Here is a 17,360-nt window from a genome sequence, read left to right on the forward strand (position 1 = left end):
GCTTTGAGAGTTACACATTTGAGCTTTAAAGTAAGTGTCATGCCCAGGGTCAGGCAGCTGGTGACCCAGGTAGACTGGACAACTCTCCCGACTAATGCTTACCTGCTTCACGTTATGTAATACGGCAAAACAATACTTAAGCTCCTGCAAAGCTAACAAAGGAAGCAAAGCTGCAATGTGTCATTGTCACAGTGTCCAGAAGTCTGGGGGATATTTTTAGTTAATCTTTCTATTGTGGAATCTTTAGGGTGGTGATGGCAGTTGTGTGGTGGTTGTTATTTGGCAAGAATTGAAATTAGAGGCTTCTGTCAACCTGACTTCTGATTCCAACAAACGGTATAAACAAGGTTCATAGGAAAGAACCTGGGTGGCAATACATTTTCTCTTTAATCTCTTGATTTGTAACAAGTTGTGTATTTTAGGAGAAGGGAGGAGAGAGTGGCATAAGGAGACACAAGTACTACAAATTTATACAGATCACCAGCTAAGGTTGTTCAGAGTGGTTTGCCAAATAGTTTCAACAACACTGATTGAGTGCTTACTGTGTACAGCTCTAAGCACTGCTTTATCTCATTTCATCCTCACAAAAACCCAATGAGACAGTTATCATGTTTCCCCATTGACCAAGATCTCATAGCAGTATGAGCCCATGTTGTGACACTGAATGATTCCATCTAGGTTAACTGGCTTTCTGCCCTCCTTTAAAATGTTGCTTGTCTGGTTCTTTTTCTAGAACCAATTTTGCTTTCACAATCCAGACATGATTTCAGCACTAAATGGAAGTACTTGAGCCTATACAAAAGTCACTTACATTCTTGCATGAAACTGTCTCTCAAATAACACCAATGTACACCTGACAGAAGATACAGTGGCTTTCGTGTGTGCGGTTGGGGGAAGGGTGTTTCTGTACACTCTGAAGCACACCCACAGCAAAGCCGAACAGTAGGCCTGACCGCACCGAGCTCCCTGGGACTGCTTATTTACATTAACCGCTGTCGAAACTTCTCCGGGAGATAGATGCCCAAGAACCCTAGGGGAAGTAAGATGCTTTATCTTTTGCGTCCACACGAAGTTTACGTCTTCAGAGAGCCTGGGTGGGTGTGACTTCCAGGAGCTAATCGTTCTGTCCAGCCATATGCAAATCTGGACTCCTGCTTCTGTGGAGGTGCAGACACAAACATAGGTGACAAGTTGGTTGCTGACGTGAGTGGGAATGCACTTGCCCGTTTGTGGGTTGGGTTGTCTCAGTTTAGACCGTGTGATAGTGGGCACTTAACTTGGATCGCCCGGTCTAGATGAGGGGTGTTCGGGCTGTAAAAGTTCCATGCGCGGCCGGGGACCTAGCAGCATTGCTTACGGTGGTGCGCCCCGGGAGCCCGGGGTCGGGGGGGGGTCAATCCAGCGCTCCACAAGCACCTCCGCCGGTGGCTCCGCCCTGTCCCCAGAATCCCCGCTCCGCCCCAAGAATCCCCGCTCCGCCCCGTCCCCAGCGTCCCGACAGGCCCCGCCTCCAACACGGAGAGCTGGGGAAGGCACCGCTGCCCCAGTTCCGTAAACACTTCTCTCCCCGCCCCTAGCAGTCCCCGGACCGCACCACTCTCAGCCCACGGGGGGGAAACCGTTCCCTCTCGCACCCAGAACACACCCAATCCGAGCTCTCCTTGGCCTCTTTCATCCGAAGCTGAGGGAAATGTCCTGTATTAGGTCAGATCTGTCAGAGCTCGGACATGGAAGCTGAAGTGCCCTAGATTTCCCCTTCTCCCCGATGCCGTCTTCCCCCCTCTCTCCGGTTACGTGATGGCCACGCCGTGGCTGCCTCTCTAGAGTCCCTCCCGGCCCTTTAAATGCCGCGTGGGGGTGGGAGGGGGCCGGGGAGGTTGAGGGTTGCTGGACTCGTGGGCTTCTGAGGTGTTTATGCCGTGCTGGGCGAGGGAACACGCAGAGACGCCCGAACCGGGCTCACTCAGTCGCCTTTCTCCTCCGCCTGTCGCCGCGTCGGAGCCGGTGCGTACCATCCCGGGGAAGGGGGTCGCGGGCTCTGAGGCGATGGGCCCGGGTCGGCGGAGGGACACGTCGCCCCCGGGCAGCCTGAGGGTCTCCCCCACCCCACCTTGGAGCGCCGTCCTGGGACCCGGGGGCAGGGGCGGTAAAGGCCCGCTCCTTGCTCCCCCAACCCGCCACATCACCTTGTTTGACCTCGAACCGCTGTCCCGCGTGGGAGCGGGACGCGGGCGCCGAGTTGCCACGGTGGGTGTTGGAGCTACCGTGGGCTTTGGGCCCTGGAGGCGCCAGGGTCGGGGCCGCTTGGCCTCTGCTTACATCCCCCTGGGTCCGTGCCAGCGACCGCGCCGCGAGCGGCTTCCCACCATCGGGGCTCCGGGAGCGGGCATCCTGTCGCCTGCAACCCCTGGCCCGGGTGGGCGAACTGAGTCGCTGTCGGGGCCGGGAGGGGCCCCACCTGTGTGTTTGGGGTTTGTTGCCCGGGTTTCCTCGGTGCTCGGCTCGGCCTACGCCGTCCCCTCCCCCAAGAGTTTGTTTTGACAGGAAACGTGCCGCTGGAGGGGAGGGGCGCCCAGAGGACGTGGGCGAGGGGTGTGCCGATGCGTCCCCACGACTGTACCCTCAGTTGCGGGGAAGAGGCGGGACATGCCCACCAGGCCCGGGCTCGAACCCCTGGGGCGGTCAGGGTTGCCTTGTGCTTCCCAAGGCTGCTACTCTGTGTGGCGCCACTTCGGGTCACAGCGATGATTTGAGGTGGCACGTGGACGAACGTGGTTAAGTGTTTTCGTTAGTATTAAGAAAACCTGTTCCCTTAAGCCGAGCGACTTCACAATGATATAAAGTTTCCTTTCAAACTAAGTGTATCTAAATGCAAAAATCTAGTTCAGATAAAGAGAAGTGTTTGATAGAGCACAGGTGAGGATGGAAATGTGGGAACAGGCGTGAAGAGTGGCCCTCAAGTGACCAAAGTTTGTGCTGTCTTCGATGGTTATCCTGTTACTTTCACCTTGAAGAAACTAGACAAGCTGTCCTTGTCCCCGGTCGGCCCCTCGGCCCCCAAGATCCTCTTGGCCCCGTGGGTCTCCAGCCCAGTCAGAGACCTTGCTCTGTCCCACCTGCAAACTTAATGAGGTTATGACAGTGGTTCCCACTGCAGGAGGCGCTCGGCCTGTCTTTTCCTCTTGCCTCCAGGGATTTCATCTATCACCCTGGCAGCCCGTGGAGTTTGCCTGACTTGAAGTGGCCCAGAGCTGAAGATACCCAGTCGTGTGTGGAAGCAGCTTCAATGCCATTTTGTGGAGGGTTGAGGGCCCAGAGGGGGAAACAGGTACTAAAACAGGCCAACCAGGGGTGGGAGAAGAAGTGTTTTCAAGTGTGAAAAGTGCCTAGAAATCCTTCTCCCTGACGTTGTAATGTTATGTGTGGCGTGAACATCTGCTTTTTTAGACAATGACTGGCTTTGTTGGCTTTTATCTAGCTCTTTGTTGGCTCTAATTTGATGAAGACCAGTATTCTCTAGCTGAATGGAGCAGGCACCTACCTCTCTGCCCTGTGGTTTTTGCTTTGCTGCGTGTGAATAACTTTTTAAGCGCTGCTGCTGTTTAGGACTGGTTCTAAAGCAGCACTTTGCAGAAGATGAAGATTTTTCCTTATCATCTGCAGTGTTTTCTTCAGAGCCCAGTCCTACTCCTCTGACTCCCTGCCCTTTACTACAAATATATGAATGCTTGTCTTTGCAGCTGACCTTGATCTGGTCTTGAAGAATGATACCTGCTAGATATTTCTTTAAATTTTCTTTTCATGACTTAACCTTAATTGAATGGGTTCCATTCCTCAGGACCCTACTGGATAATCTGAATAATTCACTTCAAAATGCTTTTGACTCATGCTATCTATAAGCAATTAACCCTTTTGATAATATTTGGGTTTTAAGGAGGGATTTTGCAGTGCATAAAGGATGGCTCCCTGATAGAGGATTTTCAGTCAATCTAGTGGGGTGGTTGAGAATAAGTTTGGTCAATGGACTCTTTCAGTGATGCCCTTCACGGTATAGCACTTAAGCAGACACCCCGGGGGTAAGGTCAGCTTGTTACCACATGTGCAAGTGTCCACATGGTAGTGCGTGGATCGATGGCAGAGTGGGAGAGGAAAGAACGAGCAGTACACCAAATTTTCTGCAGCCATCCTAGAGTGGTAAAGAGCACAGGCTTTAAGGATCCACTGCCTGGATTAGAGTTGTGCCTCTGCCGCTGCTATGAACCCTCGAGCAAATAACTTAACCTCTCTGAGCCTCAGGTTCTTATCTATAAAACAGGGATAATGATGATACCTTAGCTAACAAGGTTATGATGAAGATTCAAGAAGATAAAACATTTTAAGCACTTATCATGGGGGCCGAGCCATGGTAAGTATTCAATAACTGTTAACTCCAATTGTTATTATTTGCTATCAGTTAGCATCAGGAGGTTGGAAAGGCACAATGTAAAAGTTTCTCTAAGCTCTGGGACTGTGAGTCTTTGCTAATTTGCACTGGGAATTGGAGAAGGGAGATGTAGCTTCTTCCCACAAGGAGCTTAAAATTTAGTGGCGAGACAGATTTGCAGAAAACAACTATCGTACTTTAAATGACTGCATAATGGGAATATGAGCAGTGTGAGTGAGGCAGAGGAGAAGGGCGGCACAAGTTGTCTTTTGAATAGAACGTGGCTTAATTTGTTCATCAGTGATGCTCACTGAGCTCCTTCTCTATCCCATGCGGTGTTCTAAGCTCTAAGATGACAAATTTAAATGGAATTAGTGGAGATATTAAGGAAGGTCACTTTGAAGTTGTAACATTTGCTTTGAAATCTGAATGACAACAAGGCTCCAACCACACAGAGATCAGGGAGAAAAACATCCCATTGGAACAGAAAAGCAGGTGCAAGTGCTCCAAAGGAGGAAGCTTGGCATGTCTGAGGAGCCCAAAGAAGGCCATTGTGTCCAGAGCATGAAGGATTAGGGGGAGAGTGGTAACAGAATGAAGTGGGCAGAGGCCAGATCACAGAGGGGTTATAAACCACTGCCAGGAGACTTCTTAAGAAAAGGAAACCCACCTGGAGAAGAACTCTTAAAAAGGATGATTTCTTTTGCCTTTTCAGAAGGACTCTGGGCGATTTCCTGTTATATTCACTAGGCACTGTTCAAGAAGGACATTGGGATGGGTTTGACTGTCTAGAAGAGTTTCTGTAATAGAGTGGATCTAAGCTATTGTAGTGGTGTGAACAATCAAGATCTGAAAACTACAGGAGACTGGGCTGTTCTGAATTAGACTTGGACTTTTGGTTCAGTACTTCTTCCCTTTTAACCTTTTGCTTGGAAATAATTTCAAACTTACAGAAAAAGTTGCAAGAACAGTACAAAGAACTCCCTGTTGTCTACCTTTTACTCATATTCACGTATTAACCTTTTGCTCCATAGGCTTTATTGTTTTGTCTTTTTCTCTCTCGTTGGAGAGAAAGTTGCATATATCGCCGGCCTTTTTTCCTAAATGCACAATCACAGCACATTTATCAACTTCAGTAAATTTAACATTGTAATACAGACAGTAGATTCAAGTATTGTAACCATGTTGTCAATTGATGTAATAATGTTCTTTTTTTTTTTTTTTTTTTTTTTTTTTTTTTGCGGTACGTACGCGGGCTTCTCACTGCTGTGGCCTCTCCCGTTGCAGAGCACAGGCTCTGGACTCGCAGGCTCAGCAGCCATGGCTCACAGGCCCAGCCGCTCCGCGGCACGTGGGATCTTCTCGGACCGGGGCACGAACCCGTGTCCTCTGCATCGGCAGGCGGACTCTCAACCACTGCGCCACCAGGGAAGCCCTAATAATGTTCTTTATAGCATTTTTTTCTTTGGTACAGGATGCAATCTAGGATCATCTATTGCAGTCGGTTGTCAAGTCCTCTTTCATCTGGAACATATCCTCAACCTTTCTTTGTTTTTTATGACATTGATATATTTTTTTAATTCATGACTTCCTCTAATAAGAATAAAATAATAATTGATATCTGTCAAGCACTTAGTAGGTGTTTAAGTACTTGACATAGACTATTTCAATTAATCTTCACAACAATTCTACAAGGTAGATAATAGTATTGTCCCCAATTCATAAATGGTAAGTTCCCTGTCTCCAGTCAGTAAATATCTCGAGTCGAGATCAAGGAACCAGTCCATCTGGCTCCAGAGCCAGTGTTCTAACTGCTTCGGTGACATGTGCATTGTCACTGGTGGATCTTTGCAATCCTGAACCAGTGCAGGATCATTTGCAGATAGAGTTTGCTGCAGAAAGGAAATAGGAAGTAAAGCCGGTCTGGATGCAGCCTGAGGATCACTGGCAAATTAAAAACTGATCTCTGCTCCATATGTGCTGGAACACGGGACTAGCCCCTTCAGGTCTCTGTAGCTGTTCCCTCCTCTCTAAAATGTCAGTGGTCATACTGCCATTCATTCAACAATAAGTATTCAAGTGCCTGCTGCCTCCCAGTCATTGACCTTGGAAAGAATGACATAATACTGCCTTTATTATTATAAAATGTGGAACGGTACAATGAAAAATGTGATGATTCTCTTTGAATAGTGACTCACTGGAGTGTTGGAGGCTTTGTTTTGGCGTTATCTTCTCTCTTCACATTGACTTTACATTTGGCCAGTGAGTAAATCCTCCCAGGTAGGATGAGAAGTGGTGTTCCTGGAAAGTTGTTTGGTTTGTTTGTGAGTCGCAATGGTGACGGTTAAGTAAATCTAGGTTTGTCAGTATGAGAAACATTACCTTCCTTAAAGAAACAACCTGTTTTCGTTATCACTATTCTAAGAGAGAATCCAAAATAGCTTTAAAAACAGTCTAATTACCGTCAGTGTCTTTGAGTCAAGTAGCTTTGTCCCCAGATGACCTGTATGGAAACCAGAGACCAAGAAAGGTAAGAGCAAGTGTGAAGGAACTTACAGAAAACTGTTTACACCATGATGGACCATTTGCTTTTGCTTTTTGTATTTCAAACAAATGCAAGAATTCTGTCCTAGGTTAAATACCGGTCTTTGTTATCTGTAAGGTAACATGCTTTTATCATCATGGAATAGAGCTGTTCTTCCCTCTAGAGTTTTTAATGACTGAAATGATGATAATAACAACTACTAAAGCAAATAATACTAACAATAGCAAACATCTGTATCCTGTTTACTCTGTGTCAGACACTGTTCCAAGCACTCTACGTAGATTGACTGAATGAAATCTCACACCAACCCTGTGAGTTAGGTATTATTAATATGAGGACGCAGGCGATTTCTTGATAGAGTAATAGTGTGCATTTTGGCCTCAAAGAAAAGTTTCTGCTTGGATCCACTAAAACCCAGATGTAATGTGGAGGCTTAACTAAACAAGAGTTTCTAAACATTTTGATGCTTTTACATTTTCTGTTACATCCCCTATGCCAGAAACTCTACCTCTAGTGAATTGTTGGAAGAAAGCGTAGTTGCATGTTATTAAGTATGTCTACGATGAGCGCATTTAATTTCTCAGAGCTTCTAGTGATGCCTCATGGAACTCTGGGTTTATAGCATGTTAGCAGTTCCTTACTAAAAGGCACCTGGTAGCTGGCCCAGCCCCCTCAGAAAAATGAGGTGAAGAGAGCAGACTCGATGTGGATAAAGTCATGCAGCAAATCAACAACAGACCCAGGCCTTACACCCAGGACTTCTACCTCCTAACCTAGAGCTTTTTATTTTTTTTAATCTTTGTACTTAGCTGCCTTGTTAGACACAGTTAAGAAACCTATGAAGTGTGCTGTTCAGCTGGAGTAGAAAAGTGAAATGGAGAGTTATAGCTATTAACCCAGTTCATAAATTCCAATGGATGGAAGCTCTTATTCACTCTTACTTGGAAAAATAGCCAAAGTGAAGAGAAATTGAGGGCAGAGCATCACAGCACAGTTGTTACAGTTGAATGAATGAAAGAAATAATGAAATGGAAACAGAGTTTAAGATATTCTAGTAAGAGTGTGACAGGACCAGGGAATATTGAGTCTTAAGCCTAATAAAGCAGGTTGAGGTGGTAGGTACTCTGCTCCAGGCCTTGAACTTTGACAGCAGCAGGGCTGTAAATGTGAAGTGATAATCAGTTTGCAAATGTTCTGGCTGCAGCTGTACCAGATGGGATTCAGTGATTCCCATTCAGCTAACACCAAATGAATATTTGTCACATACTTGACACTGATGATGGTGGGACGAGACACAGTTCCTGCCTATTAAGGAGAGTCGGAAGTAGCCACAGGAGGAAAATAGCTACAAGGGTCTAAGGTGCTATTGTGCAGATACAAGAAATGTGCTGCAGGTGTACAAAGAAGAGTGCCCTTAGCTCTGGCCACGGCGTAGAGGGAAGGCTTCCTGGAGAAGCTAGCATTTTCGAGAAATGCCATCAGTGAGAAGTAAAATGTTGGCGAAGAGAGAAGCCTAGAGGGAAGGGTAAGCGCAACAGTTGGGATCTGGGGTTCGGTGGAATTGAAAGGGTTGGAGCAGACCCCTTTCTTCTGTCCTCTGTCCTCACCCCCATCTGTCCCCCTTCCAGCAGATGGGAGTTAACGCTCAAGGAGAATCTAGTTTGCCTGCGGTAAAGGAGGTGAGTTCACTGCCGAGGATGCCAGGGGTCGGCCCTCAGTCTGTGTCCGAGATGGTTGGCTTCTGGGCTTTAGGAGAAGGCGAGTGTATCTACTGGGGAGCTTCCTGGCAGCTCGTCCCCACTCCCTGCCCTTCGGTTTGCAGAGGCAGCCTCCAAGTTGGTGGTTTTCTGTTTGCGAAAGTGGTAGGCTGAGCACAGGTGCATTTCTACAAGTGGCAGGACTGGAGAGGTTGTTTAGGTGAGGCCAGGGGCAAGTGCCCTTGGCTTTTGACCTTTAGTAGGTCCCTCTCAGGCCCATCCGTTTCTCTGTCATCACCCGAAGGATAAAGAATAGCACTGTTTCTCTCAGCAAAGGCTCGATCCCCCTACCTTGCTCCCAACCCTGCCTCTCCTTTCGCGTGCTTCCTCAGCAATGCCTTGGTTTCCCGTTCCTTGTCCTCTAGCATCTGGCACACGCAATTTTAGGTAACTGGACTTGAGAGCCATGAGAAGATGGCCCTGTGTATTTTGTTCACTGTTACTTTTCCCAGTGCCTGGTGCATAGTAGGCACTTAATACACATCAAAGGAATCATTGAAGAAACTGCAGGCATTTCCAGGCATTCCATGGGTAGTTGTGGTTTCCCGTTCTGATAGCTTTAAAAGCTCTGAGTATCTCATTGCTGGCTCAGGTTTAAAGAGATTCAGTGAACCCTTACTATCATTACCATCTGTTCAGGATTTGAGGTGCCTTTCTCCTCGGGCCCAGGTTTCCCCTCAGTGTCAGCTATCACCACACTCATATCAGGGCCAGCTTCCTCCCAGGCCTGGCTGAGGATCCTGGGATCAGGCCTGAGCGTCCTGGGTACCCAGGATCTCCTTTCCAGTGGCTGACTGGGCCCAACTGCCCTGCCCTTCCCTGGGAAGCAATCTGATGTCCCAGAAACAGCCATGGATATATACAGGGACTGGTTTTATGGCACAGTATGTCTCCTAGTGTCTGTTCTCCCACCAACCTGTGAATCAGGATCTTTTGTTCCTGTTTGTTCATTGGATGGCAGTAGGTACTGTCTAAAGCACAAACGAAATACCAGGCCTTACTCTTCATAGCGTGACAGTTCATGGGAAAATGGAGGAGAAAAACCTATATACTTGCTGGCCAGAAATTTTAATTAGTCTTCCTCTTTCCCTAGGAGGCTCACAGACAACTAAAAAGGCTGATTTCAAAAATATTTTATTTAAAACAAAGACAGAGGAACAATAATAATAGCAAACATTTGAATGCTGTGCTAAGCACTTTAATAAGATTAATCCTGTTTCATCTTCAAGCAACCCTATGAGGTTAGTCTTTCAGCCCAGCTTGACTCATGAGGTAGGGAGTTAAGTGACTTCTCCAAGGTCACATGTCAAAAGACAGAACAAGCTTCAAACCCAGAGCCCCACACTCTCACTCTTACCCTCCCACGCTTTAGCACCCTCAGGAGGAGAGAGTGTGTGCTCTGCGCATTGTTTTTTGAGGATGCTTTATTGCTGGGGGCTGCTCCACGTTCACACCAAGTATGTCCTGTGTGAGCTCACACCTTGGCTGTGGAATCCCTTTCTGGAAGGCAGTCTTGCAGGCCTAGTGATAGCCTGGCCCGGGTGCCATGGGAGGAAGGAGGTCATCTTCTGGGGGCCTTTCCAGTGCTGTGACACATGCGACACGGCTTTCTACGTTGAACGAAGCACCAGCACCACTGGAGGGAGTACCGCAGAACGTTGACACAGGGTCTGTTTGTCTGTGCAGGTGCTGTCTCTTTACCCACACTCCAGTGACACAAAATGCCCTTCAATGGTGAGAAGCAGTGTGTGGGCGAGGACCAGCCAAGTGATTCAGACTCTTCCCGGTTTTCCGAAAGCATGGCTTCGCTCAGTGACTATGAGTGCTCCAGGCAGAGCTTTACCAGTGACTCTTCTAGCAAATCCAGCTCTCCTGCTTGTAAGCCAATGGGGAGTGGAGGTGGTTCTAGACACACATGTTGGATTTTAAAACTCGGAAATGAATGAGAGCAAAGTACTGACTTTTCCCTTCTAGATGTACTGGAATGGCACTGCCAGGGCCCTGCAGCTGTCTTGTACATGCTCTCAGCAATAAATTACCACTGATGTTTACAATCTGCCCATTTTTATTTTCATCATTGTCTCTGATCTGCTTTGGTTTGGCTATAAATCAGGTCTCCCAACCCCACCTGTCTTCTCTCTCAATTAGCAGAAAGCTACTCCTTCTTGAGATCATTTTTTGAGCCACATTCAATGGTAAATTCAAATCGGTCCTTTCTTGCTTACATGGAACGAAACTTGCCCCAACTCAAGGGTCAGGCAGGAAATGAAATAATCTAAAGGGTTTCCTACTGATTTCAAAAACTGTTGTGCAAATCACCCCAGAAAAGTGCCCACGAGGAGAATTACTGCACCAGGAGTACGAGAAGGAATGAAAGGAGTGCCATGGTGAAGGGAGATGTCTTTTTCCTTTTTTGTGTGTGATAGCTAGAAATGTGTGAAGACGTGTGTTTGTCATTTTTTTTTTAGCTTTTTAATTGACATTTTGTATGGGAAATATAACTCCTTAAGCTGCCCAAGCAAATGCAGAGAGAAGCAACTAGCATTTAATATGATCAAATGCCCACTTCAGAAAAAGTTTGTTCATTTGTATTTATTTATTTTAACATCTTTATTGGAGTATAATTGCATTACAATGGTGTGTTAGTTTCTGCTTTATAACAAAGTGAATCAGTTATACATGTACATATATTCCCATATCTCTTCCCTCTTGCATCTCCCTCCCTCCCACCTTCCCTATCCCACCCCTCCAGGCGGTCACAAAGCACGGAGCTGATTTCCCTGTGCCATGCAGCTGCTTCCCACTAGCTATCTGTTTTACATTTGATAGTGTATATATGTCCATGCCACTCTCTCACTTTGTCCCAGCTTACCCTTTCCCCTCCCAGTGTCCTCAAGTCTGTTCTCTAGTAGGTCTGCATCTTTATTCCTGTCTTGCCCCTAGGTTCCTCATGACCTTTTTTTTTTTTTTAGATTCCATATATATGTGTTAGCATACGGTCTTTGTTTTTCTCTTTCTGACTTACTTCACGCTGTATGACAGACTATATATAGGTCCATCCACCTCACTACAAATAACTCAATTTCGTTTCTTTTTATGGCTGAGTAATATTCCATTGCATATATGTGCCATATCTTCTTTATCCATTCATCTGTCGTGTATTTATTCTAAATTAGTACATTCTCATTTAAAAAAATGGAAAGGTAGATAAGTAGAAAGAAAAGAAATTATCGCCTATAATGTCACCCAAAGATGACAGGTGATAGTGCTTTGTCATATCTTCATACTGCAGATAGATATACATTTGTATATGTATGTGGACTTTTTTCACTTATTATTATAACTAAAATATTTACTCATGATAATGTTTTTTTTAAAACGTTTTTATGACTGCTTACTACTTTACCAAGTGAAAATACCATCAATTTATTTAACCTCTGATTTATCATTGGGCATTTAGTTCATTTCCTTTTTTTTTTTTTTTTTTTGCTGTTACAAATAGTGCTTTATGAACATCGTGGTGCATGAAGCCTTTCTAGGAATTCCTTTGGATATAATTGGATTGCTGGACCAAAGGATACAGACAGTTTTAAGGAGAATCTTAATGGGAAAGAGAATTGGCAAAAGAATTTATTAGCAGCCCCCCAGCTTTCAGTGCTTTTTCTCACTCTTTATTACTATACATGGAGTTGATGTCTCCAGCAGGGTACCTAGGTGTCCTGAAGAAGGGTTTTACTAATTGTATATCAGCATTCCTTCCTCCTCCTCTTCTTCCTCTTCCATCTCCACCTTCTCCACTACCTCCTCCTCTTCTTATTTCTAAAATTATTTTAAGGACTTCCCTGGCAGTCCAGTGGTTAAGGCTCCGTGCTTCCAATGCAGGGGGTGCAGTTTTGATCCCTGGTCTGGGAATTAAGATTTTATATGCCGCGTGACGCAGCCAAAAATTTTTTTAAAAATAAATTATTTTAGGTAGCAAAGTATTGCCAGTCAGGATTGTTGTTTGAGGTAATGATTTTTAATTAACAGAAGCCAAGAGTTCCAACAACGATTTCAAAAAGACATGACTTGTTAATTTTTTGAATAATCTTTACAGATAACTAAAATAATTCTTTACCCACTATTTCCTACTGAGAAGTAGATTATCAGCTTATCAGATTTATTTTATTTTAATTATCTACATTTATTGAGTTCTTACCATGTTCTTTACTTAAATTATCTTGTTTAGTCACCTCAGGACAGTCCTACGAGGAGGTAAGTTATGCTTCAACGAAGTCAAATGATAACTACCAATTAGCAAAACTTAGAATTGTGCTATACGGCATATACTTTTCAAAATTATAGTTTTAAAAAAATCAGTTCATTTTGAGTCTGCTTAAATTAATGGGAGTTATGAATTACAGAATAAAAAGTAGTCATCAATTTCCTGTAGAGTACATGTAATAAATGCAGATATCAATATTCGCTAAAAAATGAGGTGATTTAATTTTTAAAAATAACTTATAATAATAGGCTATATTAATAAAATTTTCTCAGAAACATTTGACAATTTATTTTCTTTCTTTTTTTTTGAAGTTGTAAAGAATAGTTTTATTGCTTTGCCAAGCAAAGGGGCCACAGGGGGCTAATGCTCTCAAAACTGAGTGTCCTGACCTGGAGGGGTTAGTGAGGAGTTTTATAGTAATGGTTCAAAGAGGAGGACGTGATCAGCTCATGGGCTTTCTTCTGATTGGCTGGTGGTGAGGTACGTGGGAGTCAGCAGCCTCAACCTTCTGGTTCCAACTGGTCCTGGGTCTGAGCGTTGTGGCAGCATATAGTTAACTTCTCCCACCTGGTGGGGGTTTCAGTATCTGGTTTCAGGATTTAATGAAGCTCAGGTTCTTGATGTCTCATGGCAGAAAGAATTCAGTGAGAGACAAAGTGATAGGTAAGAAGTGGATTTATTTAGAGAGAAACACACTCCACAGACAGAGCGTGGGCTATCTCAGAAGGCGAGAGCGACCAACAATTTATTTTCAATACAGTAACTGAAGCTATCAAAGGAGTTCTTAAATTTTTGGAGCCTTAAGTATTAAGCGGGGGAATCGATCTATTTTGATATATATTCTTCTTACTGAAAATATATGTTGGAGTAACTTAAACCCTGTGTGCATCAGGAGGCTTCATTGGATGACAACTCCTTCCAGAGCATTAACTGGTTTTTGTCTTCCTTTCAGCAACAAGCCCTCCCAGAGTTGTAACATTTGATGAAGTGATGGCTGCAGCAAGGAACTTATCAAACATGACTCTTGCTCATGAGATTGCTGTAAATGAGAACTTTCATTTGAAACAAGATGCCCTCCCTGAGAACAGGTAACCTGGAGGCATGTGTTGTGCATAACCTGTGCTGCAGATGTGTGTGTGTGTGTGTGTGTGTACTGCAAACACAGATTTTCACACTGATTCCTGGACAGTCTCATATAATATCCACTGGGAGTTAACAGTATTTATTTTAGTTCTCTAACAAGGTCTTATAGTTGTTTTTAAAACCACTCCTCTAGGGTATATGTTACTCATAATCTTTAGAATTCAGCTTATATGTCTCTTCCTGAAGGAAGCTTTTCCTGACATTCCTGAGCTCACTAGACTACATTAAATCCCCTTCTAAAGACTCCTATAGCCCCCTCTACCTCCCTCTTGTTAAGATGTTTTATAATTTTAGGTTCAAAGTCTGTCTTTCCCACTTGACCAAAAGCCCCATTAACGGAGAAACTATGTCTATGTTGTTTGCTCTGTCCTTATTGCCTAGCAGAGTGCCTGACATATAGTACCTGCTCAAGAAATATTTGCAGCCTGACTTATTAAAAACTAATATTCAGGTTGTGAAAGATAAGTAAGTGCAGCTGAGTTGCCAAAGTGGTAAGAGGTGATCCAGAAGCCTCTGGAGGGAGGAATCACAGCTGCATAGGCACCCCTGGTTAACCTCATGCCCAAGGGGTCTCTAGTTAGAGCCATGCCCTTATATCCTACCTCAGTCTTTCTGGTTTTAGTGGCTCACAGGTCCCCTGGCACAAAAAGGAGAAAAGTCTTGTAGCCATTACTGCAGGTAAATAGTCTTTAGAGGGAAAATTGGCTCATGGGGGCTTCCCTGGTGGCGCAGTGGTTGAGAGTCCGCCTGCCGATGCGGGGGACGCAGATTCGTGCCCCGGTCCAGGAGGATCCCATGTGCCGCGGAGCGGCTGGGCCCGTGAGCCATGGCCGCGCTGAGCCTGCGCGTCCGGAGCCTGTGCTCCGCCACGGGAGAGGCCACAGCAGTCAGAGGCCCGTGTACCGCAAAAAAAAAAAAAAAAAAAAGGCTCATGGATAACGGCACTGAATCTTAAAACTCACAGTGCCATTCATAAATTGGGAGGCATTCTCTCTGTCAATTAAGACAACATATAATATTTGATTCCATTCAGAACTTTTTTTGTTTTAAAGCAGGAAATTAGTAAACACAATAATTTTCCTTCTTTAAAATATGGATCATAGACTTCCTCCTGGGGATGTTGTTTATAATAATCACTAATACTTTTTAGGATTACTGGCCAAAGTAGGTTTATCTGTTTGGTTTTCTATGGTGACTGCATTTTACCATGATCCTTTATATCAGCTGGGCTGCTTACACCCCCAGGCCAGGCCACCATCGTCTCTGACCTGTACTCTTTGTGTCCTAACTAGTTGCCCAGTCTCCATCCTTAGCTCCTGCATTGTCCATCCTCCACATCCACAGGTAGCCACAGTGATCTTTCTAATGGGTAAATCAGATTAGATCATGTCTTTGCTTATAGAACCCTTCAATGGTTCTATTACACTTAGAATAAAAATGCAAACTCTTTAGTATGGTGAGCAAGGCCCCCCTTCACTGACCATGTCTCTTCCTCCTTTTCCTGCTGCCTGCTGTGCTTCAGCCACACTGAAGCTTCCTTGCTGATCCTGGAGTACACCAGCTTGATCCCGTTCCAGGGACTTGGACCTTCTTCCTTCCTTTTTTTTTTTTTTTTTGCGGTACGCGGGCCTCTCACTGTTGCGGCCTCTTCCGTTGCGGAGCACAGGCTCCGGATGCGCAGGTTCAGCGGCCATGGCTCACGGACCCAGCCACTCCGCGGCATGTGGGATCTTCCCGGACCGGGGCACGAACCCGCGTCCCCTGCATCGGCAGGCGGACTCTCAACCACTGCGCCACCAGGGAAGCCCCTTCCTTCTTTTTTAATGTTTTTCCCATAGATCTTCACCAGCTGCTTTCTTTTCCCCATTTGGGTCTCAGCTCTAAGGTCGCTTACTGTCTTAGAGAAGCTTTCTTCAACCACCCCGCCAAATCGGCACCTCTTCATCACTGTGGACCGCATTGTCTTCCTCTGCCTTCCTTGTGGCTCTGAAATTGTCTTACTCCCTTTCAGTGTGTTTTTCTTCTGTCTCTGCTAACATGTAAGCTTTTTGAGAACAGAGGCTTTCTTTTCACTACACCCAAGCACCTGAAACAGGGCCTACCACATATTGAATTTTGAATAAACATTTATTGACTAATAAAAATGAATTTTTGAAGTTAAAATAAGTATGTTTTATGCAGTACAGAAAAGACAAATTGGGAGTGTTTGTGCTTTAAATTCAAAAGTTGCAAATACAGGCTGAATGAAGGCCCTTTAGGATCAGACAGACCCCGGGGTTTGAAGCCTGGCTCTGCTGTGACCATATCTGAGCCTCGCATTCTCCACAACACTCACTCTAAATGCATGTTCCTGGGCATATAAGTGCCTTGCATGTAAGTACTTTGATACTGTGGAAGGTACGAATTCCCCTTCTCTTCATTTTCTGCCACGGCTAGAAAATGTGAGCAAGGGAAACAACATGTAGAGTTGGGACACATCACGTTTGTTTAAAAGTGAAATAGCGTATCATTAGCTGCTGATTTTTCAGATGACCCTCCACAATGACCAAGTCGTTACTTTTTTTTCTTTTTTTTATCAAAGCATAAGCGTTTATTATTTGTGACAAATAAGGAGACAGGGTGATAGCTCTCAAAGCACTGTCTCTTGTTACTCTTTAAAATATGGCCGACTCTCATATTTTACCAAGTGGGGGGAAACACTTGGTAAAATAAGTCAGATTTCTGATACCAGGGTAGGAATGCTTATAAATGATTTGACTGATTTCATCTCCACCCCTTCCTCCCTACCTCTCCCACTCCCCAAAATTAAAAAGCTTGTAGCCTTTGGGAAAACTTAAACTCCGACATCCCTCAAGGAGCTGTGACGTCGTTTTAGCTCACTCTTGGTTGGTGCCTTCAAGCCAAGTACACGAGGCCTGTAAAGTTCAGAGCGAAAGTCTGTCCCAGCAACGTTTGTCCTTCTCATTGTTTTGTAATTGCTCGAGAGAGTCTCAAACATTGGAAATGGCATTTATGTTGAATAAATCTATTCAGGCAACTAGAATAAGTTTTCACATTTAAAGTGGCTGAGTAGAATATAGTATTTGCACTTACGGAAACCGTTTTAACTCATACTCCTCAGAAAGCTAATTTTCACTTCTCATAGCATTATTGTATATTTAGCTATTTGTACTTTAAAAGAAAAATTAGGAGATATGCTTAACTATCAAATTACTAATTCATTCACCA

General features: G+C 44.8%; 1 protein-coding gene across 4 annotated transcripts in view; it reads left to right on the forward strand.

The window, feature by feature from the left end:
• The first annotated feature begins 1,624 nt into the window (after nucleotides 1–1,624).
• Nucleotides 1,625–17,360, forward strand: part of TCP11L2 (t-complex 11 like 2) — a 41,654-nt gene continuing 25,918 nt past the window's right edge. Inside the window, exons 1-4 of one of the 4 annotated variants that reach the window (XM_067697829.1) lie at nucleotides 1,625–2,004; nucleotides 3,193–3,328; nucleotides 10,412–10,603; nucleotides 13,942–14,077. In XM_067697829.1, coding sequence (XP_067553930.1) covers nucleotides 10,447–10,603; nucleotides 13,942–14,077 — 293 coding nt within the window. In that variant the 5' untranslated portion in view covers nucleotides 1,625–2,004; nucleotides 3,193–3,328; nucleotides 10,412–10,446. Of the gene's footprint in view, nucleotides 2,005–3,192; nucleotides 3,329–9,818; nucleotides 9,967–10,411; nucleotides 10,604–13,941; nucleotides 14,078–17,360 lie in introns of all 4 variants that reach the window. The other 3 variants (XM_067697830.1, XM_067697828.1, XM_067697831.1) reach the window with 3 other exon arrangements.

Source organism: Pseudorca crassidens, chromosome 11, assembly GCF_039906515.1.
Source record: "Pseudorca crassidens isolate mPseCra1 chromosome 11, mPseCra1.hap1, whole genome shotgun sequence".
Lineage (NCBI taxonomy): Eukaryota > Metazoa > Chordata > Mammalia > Artiodactyla > Delphinidae > Pseudorca > Pseudorca crassidens.